Here is a 14,010-nt window from a genome sequence, read left to right as displayed (position 1 = left end):
CTAGGAACAATCTCCTCCCATCTGATCCACTGGCATCCAGCCAAACAGATTTCTGCACCCTTATGATTATTTTATCACTTTAAATTCTTTATGATGAAACGCTGCAGTGGTAACCTTGCTAAAGCTGATCAGGGCCTGGCTTTCACTGCTGCTATTTGGAATAGCTCTCCTCGGTGGCTCGTTCCTGCTCCCTCTGTTGGATTCTGCTTGTCCATTAGTGCCATCTGTGCCCGCCTGTGCCGTCTGTGAGCGCCTGCGCTCCGCCAAAATGACTGGCATTTTCTCTCAAACAACCAGGGGATGGTGCCCAGAGCTGCGAGCTGGCAATGATGTGCACTTTTTCTGACAAACCCGGGAAAAGAAAGACAGGATGGGGAGCAGAAAACATCTGCACATGTAGTGCAGCTTTGCTTAAGCTACTTTCACAGGGAAAGACTTTTCTGGTGACCACGCAGTTAAACCAAGCTTTGTAAACTTGAGCTCTTCCAACACACTGGTTCCTCAGAGCAAGTCATCACCAGATATCAGATAATCAGCAACCTTTGCAATAAGTCTTCATTGGTACCGAATTTACATTGGATTTAAGTAGGTTTGTGAATCGAAAACAAATTTTCGAAAGATGCACATTTGACAGAAATTTGTTCTTTATTAGAAAAGTTCTGTCATCATTTATTAATGCTGTTTAATAAAATTCTAAATATCTTTGGAGGTCTACACAAGAAATAAAGTCATACAGGTTTGGAACAAAATTAGGGTAAATGATGACAGAATTTATTGAACTAATTGATTAGTCAAAACTGAATCATTAGATTTCCCATCCCTAGATTAAAGATACAATCCACCTGCTTGTATAGTGTGTCTTTTATTTTGTCTGCATCTCTGAATGAGACAATTGCTGTAAATATTTAGATTCTATGTGTCACATAAAGGGATAGTTAGAAAAAAATTTACTCAGCCCGTCTCATTTAAAACCTGAATGACTTTCTTTTGTGGAACACAAAACAGATTTTGAATAATGTTGGCTATCAAACCAACAAATTTTGGTGACTTCTATTGTACAGACAAAAAATAAAACACTAAGACAGTGCTCAAAATTCTTTTGTGTCCTGCAAAAGAAGGAAAGAAATTCAGGTTTGCAACAACACAAGGGGTGGCACACAATTTTATTTTTGGTTGAACCATCAACAATATTTAATAACAACTAAATAGTGATTGCTAAGTCCTGACCTATTTAGGTATCACTCTACGGATGTAATGTAGTCTGTGGGTCAACTGATTAGGTGCACAAAACCACTGTTCTAGCCACCCTGATTGTTTTTCTATTTTTTTTTTTAATAAATAATTTTTGCTAGCATTTTTATTGTGTTGTTCCATTTTGCGACTGACAACAAAGGCAAACACTCTACTAACATTTGTCTTTATAATGTTATTGTATAGAGCCAGCTCTGTAAATAGGCCTACAGTGAACATAAGTAAACATGACTAGATTCAGCCATGTTTAATATACTATATACTATATACTACTATACAGCAGTATACACTGATGAGCCAAAACATAATGACCAGTCACAGGTGAAGCGAATATCGTTGATCATCTCCTAACAAGGCTATGTATTAAGGTCTGGGTAGATTACATGGTAAACAAACAATCAGTGTTCATAATCAACATGTTGGATGCAGAAGAGATGGGCAGGAATTAAAGTCTGAGCAACTTTGACAAGGGCAAAATTTTACAGACTCCTGGGTCAGAGTATCTCTGAAAAGGCCAGGCTTGGTGTGAATTTACCAACAGTGGTCCAGGAGGAACAAACCACAAACTGGCAAAAGGGTGTTGGGTATCCAAGGCTCATCGATGCACAAGAGCAATGAAGGCATCACATGGACGGCCGTGTACGTGTGCGCCATTTACCTGGGCAAGTGATGGCACCAGAATGCACTATGGGACGACGACAAGCTGGTGGAGAGAGTGTGATGCTCTGGGCAATACCCTTGCTTGGGAAACCCTGGGTCTGGCTATTCATGTTGACGTAAATTTGACACGTGCTACGGTGCTACCTACCTAAACATTGTTGAAGACCAGGTACAACCCTTCATGACAATGGTGTTCCCTGGTGGAAGTGGCCTGCCACACTGCAAACATTGTTCAGAAATGGTTTGAGGATCATGAGATCACGGTGTTGCCCTGGCCTCCAAGTTCTCAATCTGATTGAGCATCTGTAGGATGTGCTGAACCAACAAGTCCGATCCACTGCAGCTCCACCTCACAACCATATAGGACTTGAAGGATTTCAAAGCCTGCAAGGATTTTCTGGAACTGTAAATGTAAAGACTGTCCTGAGGTAGATAGTAGAGGTTAATGGCTTGGAGGTATTTTTTTTTTATATTTTTGTTTTATTTTTTACCATCAACTTTGCCTCTAATGTTATGCTAAAAATGTGAGCCAGTAATGACCAATTTGTAAACATCATGACACCTAATGTCAGTGTTGGGTTTTTTACCGGTGTCTCGAGATTAAAAACCATCATTCTCCTTCTGTCTCGTGGGTCAATCCGGTAGTCATCAGCTCTTGATTGCTGATCATATGCCACTTTATTTACCCAGAAGACTTGATCTGAGCCAGCAGGACTTGCTGTAAATATTGTCAGCAGGAGAGGGTATTTTATACCCTTGTAATTTATGGTGTCTGTGTGCTTCCAAAAGACATTGTGGCTGTGGACTTAAATTACAGGGATCACCATCATGCTGTCAACTCTCACTTTCAAAGCAAGCTGCGGGTAGAGCATTATTAGGCCCTCCAGAGCCTCACGAGAGTCATGCTGACATGATTTTTTCTAAATTTAATGCTTGTCAGAGGATCCGTTTTGATTCACCCATGACAGCTACAGTTTCAGAACCGTAAAATTGAGAGCTTCTTCACTTTTTTCTGTATCACTTTTTTTGGCTTTTAATGTATTCACTGTTTCAGTGCCTATATCACTTTTTAATAACTGGAATATTTATCCAAGTTGTCAGCAGGCATTAGATTTTAGGCTCTCTTGGCTTGGTTCTGAATCTCCACCAGACCAGATGGCGGTGCTATGTGGGCCGTATGTGGACCATGGGTGTGGAAATAGTGGGGGCCAGCTCTAGAGTGCAGGATTGCTCACATTCTGGCATTTCCCAGGCCTGTTTGCAGCTGCACTTCCTGTCCCATTTTGATCTTCTAAAATTTTCAATATGCAGATAGGGTTTAGAAGACAGAGCTTAATCTGTGTAATGTCACAGTCATTTTTACAAATAAGGCGTAATTGACAGAAAAAGATTTGAAAAAGAAAATAGAAATGTTTTTGCAAACCCTTTAAAATGCAGTGATATTGTGAAATATTATTACATTTTAAAAGAACTGTTTTGTATTTGAATATATATTTTCAAATGTAATTTACTCCTGTGGTGGCAAAGCTGAATTCTCAGCATCATTACTCCAGTCTTCAGTGTCACATGATCCTTCAGATATTCTGATATACTGATTTGCTGCTTAAGAAACTTTTTTTTCTTTATTATCAACAAAACGGAAAAAAACTGTTGTGCTGCTTAATATTTTAGTTTTTCAGGATTCTTTGATGAATAGAAAGTTCAAAAGAGCAGCATTTATTTGAAATATATATTTTTAACAAGTTTTAGTGTTACCTTTGATTAATTTAACGCATTCTTGCTTAATAAAAGTATGTATGTATATTATTTAAATTATACATTTGCATTATATATAATTTAACAAGTTTTAGTGTAACCTTTGATTAATTAACGCATTCTTGCTTAATAAAACAGTTCATTCATACAGTACTGTATGTATGTACATTATTTAAATTATATATATTTATTCGTTTTTTGTAATATAATTTTGCTTTTACTTTTTAAGGGAATCGGCTATGTGAACTAGTAACGAAAAGGCCATTTTGACAAACAGCCACAATGATTCACGTCTGTATGTAGTATTATGCTTTTGGGAGGAATATGGGATGAAATGGTACGGTCCTGAGAAGGACATGGGCTACTTTCCAAGTTCCACCTTTCTCGATTCCTGGATCTCACTCCTTCAAAGAACAGAAAGTGCAAGACGTCTCCTCTGGGAGTTCCAGGGTTGGGGGAATCAAGCTGTTCCAGACAGTGGCTAGCAGAAGATGAGATGCAAAAACACATGCAGACTCTTTTGGACAGGTGCCCAAGCACACGGCTAATCAGAGCAGTAGACATCTTTCTGTAAAGTCTGGTGGCCGTCAGAATGGTGCGGCTCGGAGAGCGCTCCAAAGAGCAGAGATGGAGGGGTAATGATGGCCCCCCAACAGGCTGGCTGTGTTTGACTGATCTGTATAGGTGTAGCATATGTGTGGGGTCACAGAGGTGAAGCTCTTGATGAACTGAGCCTTGTGTGATCTCTTAAAGATGGCATGAAACCATGAGAAATCTCTGATCAGTCCAATCAAGTGTCTTTCCAGTTTTTAATAAACACTGAGTGGTGTAATTATTTCTGCTTTTATGCATTCAACAACTTTCAGCTGAACTTGTTTGATATTTGTCTCTTCATGGTATCATTCGTGATAATTGAGCTGCATAATTGACCAATTTAGCACAAAGACTACACACGGAGACTCGGAAGCTTGGAGTCAGGATCATTTAGTAAAGATAAACCAAAATTCACAGTGATTTGTATAAAACACAATATTATTTATACAATATAAAAATATCAAACACAAGAGGAATGTTACATTTTAATATGACATTTTGCATGTCTCGAGTGAGAAAAACACGTAAAAATGTCTCTTCAGCATACTCTTTTACCCACAACACCCTATCCAATAATATCACCTTAATATCTAGCCCATGGTCCTTCTGTTCTCATGGCACAGGTGGGCTCTGTATGTCTCAGTGTGGCATTGCTTACATACAGTATATCCAACCCCAAGTGCTCTTGCCCGGGAGCGATGGAGTTAAAATGGGTCTGACCGTGGGTTTGGATATGACCGTATTGCTCTGCACCTGGTCGAATCTTACAGCAGAGCCCCTTCACAGCTATTGTGGTGGAGGCGGACAGCTTTTCAGAGTTCCTGCTTCAAAGCCTGCAAAATCCAGTAAACTTAGCCACACAATCGGCTGTGGCCAAAACAGCATCTGATGCGCCTTATTTGTTGACGGAGTGAGATCTATCGCAGAGGGTGCGCCTCACATGGCTTACAATGCAGGGACAACGTAAAGCCCTTTATTCGTGGTTAGTCTATGAAGACGCTGGGTTTCTTCCAATATCTAATGCCAATTGCGACTTGAAACTAGGGCAGGCGACTGTGATGTTAGTTTTTCATTGTTGGTTGTTACACACTAGTTATCAATCATACATGATGGGGAAAATATATTAACTCTCAATGATAAAAGTGCCTGGGTTCAGTATGAGTAGAGCATTAATAAATCCTGCACCTCACATAGTTGTGTGTGTGTGTGGGAGTGAGTGCTTGGGAGTGTGTATGGTGGTTATACCCTATGCGAGAGCTCCCTCTTGGTGCCATTGCACCCAGTTTCTCTAGCTGATGAAACACAAACTATAGAGCAGATACACTGACACTTTGTGCTATAGTGAAAACAGGAGCAAACACACAACATTTAATCACTGAACAGAAATACTCAAGATGTATACTTTTGGAAAGTAAAAAAAGAGAACTTTTTATTCTGAAGTCTGTTGTTTTTATATTTGTTTGTGTCTGGGTACAGGGTGTGATTCACTTGTTATTTGTAAGGAAAAATTCATTAGTAATTTTATTAAGAAAATTATTTTTATATTTTTGTTTCCAATCTTGATGTGTTATTATTTAAATAATTTAATATGATATACATATACATATACATTTACATTTTTTATTATTTATGTATTATAGTAGTTTAGTAGTTTAGTTTATAGTAGTACCTAAAATCTAATGCCTGCTGACAACTTGGATAAATATTCCAGTTATTAAAAAGTACTTTTTTTAAGGGAATCATATATATATATATATGGAAAAGTAATATGAGGGCCATTTTGAAAAAAAAGAAGAAGAAAAAAGCCATGATGATTCATGGCTGTACATAGTGTTATACTTTGGGGGGTATATATTGTTATATATTGTTGTACATATATGTATTGTTGTAACAATACATGTATTGTTATATTATATTTGGGGGGTAATAAAGAAACTTTTCATTCCATAGTATAAGATGGTCCTGAGAAGGAATTGGAATACTTTCCAAGTTCCAGCTTTCTCAATTCCCTGATCTCACTCATGAATCCAGTTATTTTATTAAGAATTTATATAGATAGATAGATAGATAGATAGATAGATAGATAGATAGATATTCACATTTTATGTTTTATATTATATATTTTATTTTATATTTTATATTTATAATTTTACCACCCTGACATGATGTCTTAAATAGGCACAAAAACATATGTTAATAACAATTATTGTGAATACATGAATTAATCAGTAAATTAATTAATTAAATCTTCTCCTGACCTTTTCTTTTTCTTCTAGGGACGCTGTATAAATTTCAATCGGATGCAGCATCAACAGACGACAGTCTCCAGTCCCTGAAATACTTTGACTTCCAAGTATATCAGATGAGACAACAGAAAAAAAGCATAATTTCCTCGAGATGACATAGCTTCTTTGGCCACTTTAGAGTATCTTGGTTCAATGCTTGTGTATTGGCTTTCAAAAACTTATAATTCTGGTATCTTTCAAGCTACTGGCAAGCAGATGACTAAATAGATTAACCCCAAAAAAAGTGTCTGATTTTGCAGCCGATCTGGTTAGCTTTAATGCACAGCAAAGGCTTTTTCATGTTCTGACCATATTGTGCCTTCTGAGGAAAAAAACTAATCTTATGGACACAGACGGAGGCTATTTCAAAAAAAAAAAAAAAAAAAAAAAAAAACAGAATGAGATGAGGCTCTTTGCCGTTGGCTGGGAAGTAGAACTAATCCCAGTAGGCTCATGGAGTGCAGAAGTACTTTGCCTCTTGGCAATGTCTCTTCACAAAAATCTCTCCAAGCCCACTATCGTCGGATGCCTAGCGGGGCTTCTTTGACTGGAGATCTTGTCATTTTAACACTGAGAAGTGCACACGCATGACAAATTGTAGACAGAATGCCCTAAGGTATTGGACGCAGTAAGACTTTGCCCTTTAGTTTGTGAAGACACCTTTCTATCAATGCGAGGACAGCACAGAGAAATTAATAGAGCGTTATTGCACCGCAAGACACCCTGTGACCAAAGCTCTCCGGCAAGGTTTTGAGGGACAGATTTAACTCTGGTGGTTGGTGCTTCCTCCCCACTTATTTGGCAGTCTGTTCTGTGCTCACTAATGCATAGACCGTCACAATTCAGAAACATGCCCCTCAGTTAAAGGGTTTAAAGCATCAATACAACTGTCCATCCATCCGATCTCCAAAAAATTTGTGCTCAAGTTCTCTTGGGACAGGAATATCAAACTTTGATTAATGTATAGGCAACTTTAGAGATTTATCTTTTGTATGAGGTCTGACCACTCTAGATTTTTTTTTTTTTTGTAAAATTAAGGAGTTCCTTAGCTGTGCTAACATGACACCCTTATCCAATATACTCGGAAGATCAAACCGAAAGGGGCGACGGACGGATAAGTATTGTTCATTTCCAGAAATTATCCACGTCGCACTCCCCCCTCCACTTGCACACAGAAAAGCGAGCAATATATATTTATTTTAGATTTCTTTAACGCGCTGTCATGACGACGATCGTGAATGATGTCAGTGTCAGTGGAAACACTGTGGGGGAGGAAGGGGGCGGCAGCTGAAGAAAAAGGCTCGAACGATCCAGTCACTTTCGATACGCTACTTCAGATGCAAAATGGATATTCGAGTCGAAATCTGACAAAGCGTGCCGGCTTTGACGGGAAGTGGTATAGACAATGACCAGTGGCTGGGTCAGTGGGATGTCTCAGTGCAAGCAGGGAAGCTTATCAAATGACACTAAAAATAAGTTCAACAACCATCAAGTTTGAGGGGGGAACAGAATGGGGCGCAGTCGCTCACATTCGGTGGGCATGCAAGTGTGCAAGATGGCAGGACCATTGGGGGAAAAAGCCCTCGTTTAATTATTTCTTTGTTTCTATCGTCATAATTGTAGGGACGTTCATTATTGTTCCCCTCCACCCCCTCCAAAAAAAAAAAAAAGAAACAGCAGAATAAATACAGAAAACATTTGGAATCATTCTCAGAGGCACTTACTGTACAAGTTTAGCTAATGCACTTCATGGATAGATAGGTGAGTGTAATTCAGCTTTTATTTCTTTTTATATGTCACAGATCACAGAATGTCAATGTCAAAAATTTGGTTAGGTATTTACATACTAGTTGCAACATGGCTTGATATGTTTACCGGCTCCTTACATGCTATTTTTCCACTTCAGCCTCACCAGAGCTTCTGCTTTGTTTTCTCTTATTTGTTGTTTTTGTTTTATTTACCTTTTACTTTTACGTCTTCTTTTATGCATTTTACATTGTTATATTTATATTTTCATATTGATTGTGGTTCCTGTGTGTGTATTTTTTATATTTTTTTTATTATATATATACATTTTGGGACCCATTAATGCCTGTGGAAAGAGAAACTGATTGTAAACCTTTTGTATTTGCGTGGCAAATTGGATTTATTATTTTAAATGTTGAATTAAGCTCCAGCAAAAAATATTATATATATATATATATATATATATATATATATATATATATATATATATATTATTATTATTATTATTATTAATAACTTAAAAAATAGGAATAATTTAAAATAGGATAATTACTCCTGTTTTAGGTGTTTTTTTTTTTTTTTAATTGATTTAAAAAAATTGTTTTTAAGCAACTCAGTGATGACAACTGTGCACTATTTTTTTTTTGTAAAGAAACAATGTATTAGTAATGATCATTTTTTATTTGAACTGAAAACCAGGTCAGGTTTTTTTATATTAGTACTTGCAGCCCTTGTGAATATAGTGCCTCATGTCCCACTGCAGTCCGGCCAATGAATGTAATTTCAATAGTAACCTATTTTTTTCCCCTAGTATACACAAGGCTAATTATCATTGTGGTTTTGTTTGAGATCCTTTTTTTTTTTTTTTGACAATGTAATATTTCATGTTTCTTTTTTCCCTGAAAACAATGGGTCTGCAGATATAAACTTCACTAGTGCACTGGTTAAAAACTACTTTTAAAACAGTAGTAGTGTACAGAAATAATTTGAGTAAAATGTACAGAAATAAAAAGAAACAGACAAGGAAAAGAAGTGGGCAGAAAATTTGCCCTCACAATTGGCAGCACACTCTACACACTGCATTTTACATATTTTTTTTAAACAAAATTCACATTGACTTGTGGATTTGTTTCTTCCCCACATAAAATGCTACTAAAAATAGTTTGATCCATTGCAGAAAGCTGGAGACACTCAGATTCACCATAAACAATTAGACCATGTTCACAATGTTAGTCATCTGTTTTTCTGCAGTTGTTGTCTTGCGCTGAAGTAATACACACCATACACACGAAAGCATTTAGCACATCTCATGTTCTCATTTTCCTTATTCAGCCATTATTGAAGTTTCAAACATTTTTGTATTTGCTTTTTGTATCAAATAAATGGCACGTTGTTTTTAAATGATCCTGTGTCCATTCTAAGCACTTTAATGATTCATCAGGCATCACACTTAAGCAGATTACTGTAAATGATTCTGCACAGCTTACACTCAGTAATAGTGAATTATTAAAAGCCATATTTTCATATGATAAACTGCTCTAAACCAAAACATCTGCTTATCTGTCTTATCTGACTATTAGCGGACTGACTTGATGTGTTGAACTCTTTTAAATACACATCTCTTCTGTAGCTAACATTATTTTGAATACACAGTTTACTTAGTTTGGTTCATTACACATGCTCTCATATAGGTCTATATCTTAATTTTAGGCTGTGATAGGTTACACTTTTAACTCATGGTTCTCAATCCTGCTAGTCGCACAAGGCCCTTGTTAAGCATACATTTACATTTATTCATTTAGCAGACACTTTTATCAAAAGCGACTTACAAATGAGAACAATAGAAGCAGTTAAACTTACAGTAGGACAACAATATGCAAGTGCTATGACCCTTCTCAGTTTAACGCAGTAAATGTTAAATTTATTTTATTTATTTTTATTATAGAACAGAATAGAATAGTAGAGAAAGTGTTAGTAGCATACACTCAACCGTCATTAAACCTACAGGATTCCCACCTAACCCTGCTCTCAAGCTGTGCCTCATACCCCAGTAATGCGTGACCAAAAGCTTTATAGTGTTCAGTGCTGCTCATAATTTCCCCTTGAAATGAGTCGTAAGAGACGTTTCATGCACCTGGTTATGACCATAAAACCACTTCTTTAAGAGTCCAAACTTGTGCCTTTAACACAACATTAGGTCTCAAAAGGAGATGTTCCACTTTGAGTTGAGTGGCATGGCTCATTATCACAGGTTCACACTGTCTGAAAGATGTTTTATGGGCTGTAAATGCTGAATTATACATTTTTTAATTCATCTTCCAAGTTTGATGAAGTGTAACTTCAAACTTCCTTCAACGACTTGTTGGAATTTGAATTAAAGGGATAGTTCAAAATGAAAATTCTGTCATTAATTATTTACCTTCATGTTGTTGACAAAATGACATTTTTGGGTGAACTAACCATTTAAAGGGATTGTATGAATCTTTTTTTTTTTGGGCCAGATAATTTGGTGTTTGGTTATTTTATGCACTCTTGTTATATTATAAAACTTGTTATATTATTACATTTTCTGGAAAATGTTTGTGTTGTCAAACACAGAAATATAATGTTTATATTGTTCTATTCTAAGCAGGATGTGCTTTGTGAACAAAATCAGACATCAGCATTTTCTCACCTAACGATGGCCATAAAACAGAATCCTCACTTCCTCGATTTTTTTCCCCATGGAAAAGAGCAGATTAATGCAGCTGTTCTCTGTTTAAGCTGGTCTGAGCTTACAGGTTATACCAGTTTTCACAGTTATCAAAGAATTGTGGGTTACGGTAATTAAACCCTGCAGAAATACTAACCTTTCAAAGAGAGGCCGCTGGAATCAGCTGGTTTCTTTTAAGACAGTCTTGTTAGACTTGACACTCGATTTTATGCAATGCATTTCAAAGGGAATAAAACCAAATCCTGCTCATGCAGTGAAGAGTTGAACTGCACAATGCAACATGTGGAAAGTGCAGGTGGGGGATTAGTGTGTTATGGTATTTTACTCAATGTTAAAAAAATTACATACTTAAAACAATTACATGGAGTTTTAGTGATTTTTTCCCCCCCTTATAAATGATGTTATGCAGCGTAGCTCAAAAAAGCAAAGCAAACCAACCATGAGGCATTTGCTGACACTGACGCCTGCACACTCACCTCAGTGCTGGGAGGGTTAGGGGTGGGCGAATCGCTCCGTCTGTTAATGCTAAAAACCAACATACGAGTGTCACTTCACTTTTGACTCCAGCATGAGAGCGAAAATATTGCTCTCTGCACAGCTTGCTACAAGAAATGACTGGCATGTCTTTTACCCAATCCAAAACGAGAAACAAACGAATGAGGGCGGAGCCTGCAGCAGCTAACAGAAGTCACCTTGCCACTGGTCAGAAAAGTTCAGTTAATGGACATGGAATGAAACAATGACCGGAGGTGATTTTTCTGCTGTTTTCAGAACCTTTGTGTCATCTGAAGCCCAGAACAGCTTTTCAAATTTTACAGCAGATGTTCGAGCAATTTGCAATAATATTTCAGGCTGCAACAGAAAAATGCTAGAGTAGTTAAAGATTTCCTTTTATTTCCCATTTGCAGGATGTTACTAAACATTAGCAGTGTGTTAGGGATCAAAAGGTGATTCGCTGTCAAATCAGCTGTAAAGCGGTCAGCGACACATGTCGGACAATGCTCTAATTGTCATTTATTAGGGCCGTTGGAAGAACGCAGACCATTCTAGTTGGGCCCAGCTCAGCCAACACCGCCCATAATCCAGCCTGCCCACCACAGAGATGCACTGAGAGGAGGCGCTTTACTACCTCAGATGCTCCAAGTTCTCCAAGCACAAACACGGGCCGCCCACGCTCCCAGCAGCACCTCTCCCAGTCGCTGGCATCATTTAACATTACGATATTTTCCCTGTGTTTTTTTGACGGATGATGGGGCCTCATTGCTATGCAAGTGCCAGATGAATCATAAACCTATACCATATGCCATCGCAATTTGCTGATGGGACCAAGCTGTTTTGGTGGATATAAAATCCAGGGATTATAAATGCCTGATCCTCAGTGAATGGTAGAGGCACAAGGTGGGGTGAACGCGAGCCATCTTATCTAATGAATTGGGTCAGTGAGCAGCGGGCGGAAAAAAGCAAAGATATAGCAGTATCAACCTGCTACCTTTACTTTGGTTAATCCTCAAAACAGCAGAAATGAAAACAAACAAACGGTTCAGTGATCACATGTTTATCACCTTCGTTCAATGTCAAAGCTTTAGGACAAACAAACAAATAAAAGAATAATCTGAATTATGATTTCTTTTTTCAGTAATTAAATTTTAATATAGGCCTACACTATAGGCGTGATCTGCATATATGCTTAATAGTATGAAATTATGATTATTCATCAAGGGTGCATTAAATAGTAAAAAAAATAATGATTTTAAATAAATGCTATTCTTTTGAAATGTCTATTCATCCAGCAAACGTTTAAAAATCTAACAGACCCCAAGTTTTTGAATGTGAATGTCCAAAAAAGACAAAAGGCACTATGAAAGTATATAATTTCTACATACTATGTACTTATTACAGTAATTACAATAATTGGTAAGAAGACCATGTACCTACACCTAATGCTAAACGTAACCCCTTTAGTTACCTTATATTACCCAGTATTTTCTTAAGTACACTGTAAGTACACATACTGTAAAAGTAAGTGCAACCGAAAGTACAGTAACAGCAATGACACATGCAGCCTTGCTCTGTATTCCAGTTTCTGAAGCATACAAGTTTTTTTTAAACAAAGCTGTCAAATTGCTTCAGAAGACTGAGTCATATGGACAAATTTTATGGTGTTTTTGTTCCTTTTTGGGGCTTGACAGCCTCATGTCACCATTCACTTTTATTGTATGTAAAAGAGCAGTAGGCTATGAAGAAATGACCCATTAGCCTACTGTAGAAATATTTTCAAAAGTAATTCATTAACCCTTATCTATTGTTAGTCACAAGCACTACTGAAGAAATCCTGAACAACTGTAAAAACCTAACAATCATTTATTTACCCTACAAATCTGTTTCATTTATTATGACAAAATGCTGGCGAAATGAAAATACACTAATCCCCCGGCTAACGTCACCTTCGCCATAATCCTTAACAGCCAACAGCTGCAATGTGTTATGTGATTATGATGTTCACAAAAACAGCCTTTGAAGCAGCCGCACCAGCAAACTGTTTGTTTGTTTGTGTGTGTGTGTGTGTGTGTGTGTGTGTGTGTGTGTGTGTGTGTGTGTGTGTGTGTGTGTGTGTGGATTAGTCATACCCCAGGTGGTCAGTGTTTCTCCAAACTAGGCGAGATAAGCTTGCTGTACAACGTATACAGTATAGACCTTATGCGCCAGAGAAACGAGAGCGCCGCCATCTTTAGAATATTATTGTATTTTAACTTCCGTTTTGTGGTCGCTCTGTATAGGCCTACCTATTTCTATGGCATTGCTGTCCAGGAGTAATTAGCTTTTGAAGTGGATTTACTTAATGTAAAGTTAACGAAAGTTACCATGAGGACTGTAATGTTTAAAGCAGATGACTAAACAAATGTCAGTCGACCGGGAAGATTTTAAAACGAGCCGTTCATTAATAAACACGCAAAATTGCTGTGAAAATACAGACCGGAAGTCAAAAGACAACGAGCGCAGCGCTGA

General features: G+C 37.4%; 1 protein-coding gene across 1 annotated transcript in view; it reads left to right on the top strand.

Annotated features, from left to right (window-relative positions):
* The window catches only part of antxr2a (ANTXR cell adhesion molecule 2a), a 44,635-nt gene extending 37,691 nt beyond the window's left edge, over positions 1–6,944 (top strand). Inside the window, exon 17 of the mRNA XM_084113924.1 lies at positions 6,537–6,944. Within this exon, the coding sequence (XP_083970050.1) occupies positions 6,537–6,596 (60 nt within the window). The 3' untranslated portion in view covers positions 6,597–6,944. The remainder of the gene's footprint in view (positions 1–6,536) is intronic.
* Positions 6,945–14,010: the final 7,066 nt, after the last annotated feature.

Source organism: Abramis brama, assembly GCF_963993115.1.
Source record: "Abramis brama genome assembly, chromosome: 5".
Classification (NCBI taxonomy): domain Eukaryota; kingdom Metazoa; phylum Chordata; class Actinopteri; order Cypriniformes; family Leuciscidae; genus Abramis; species Abramis brama.
Note: the sequence above shows the minus strand (reverse complement) of the source record. Positions and strands in the feature narration are given on the sequence as shown.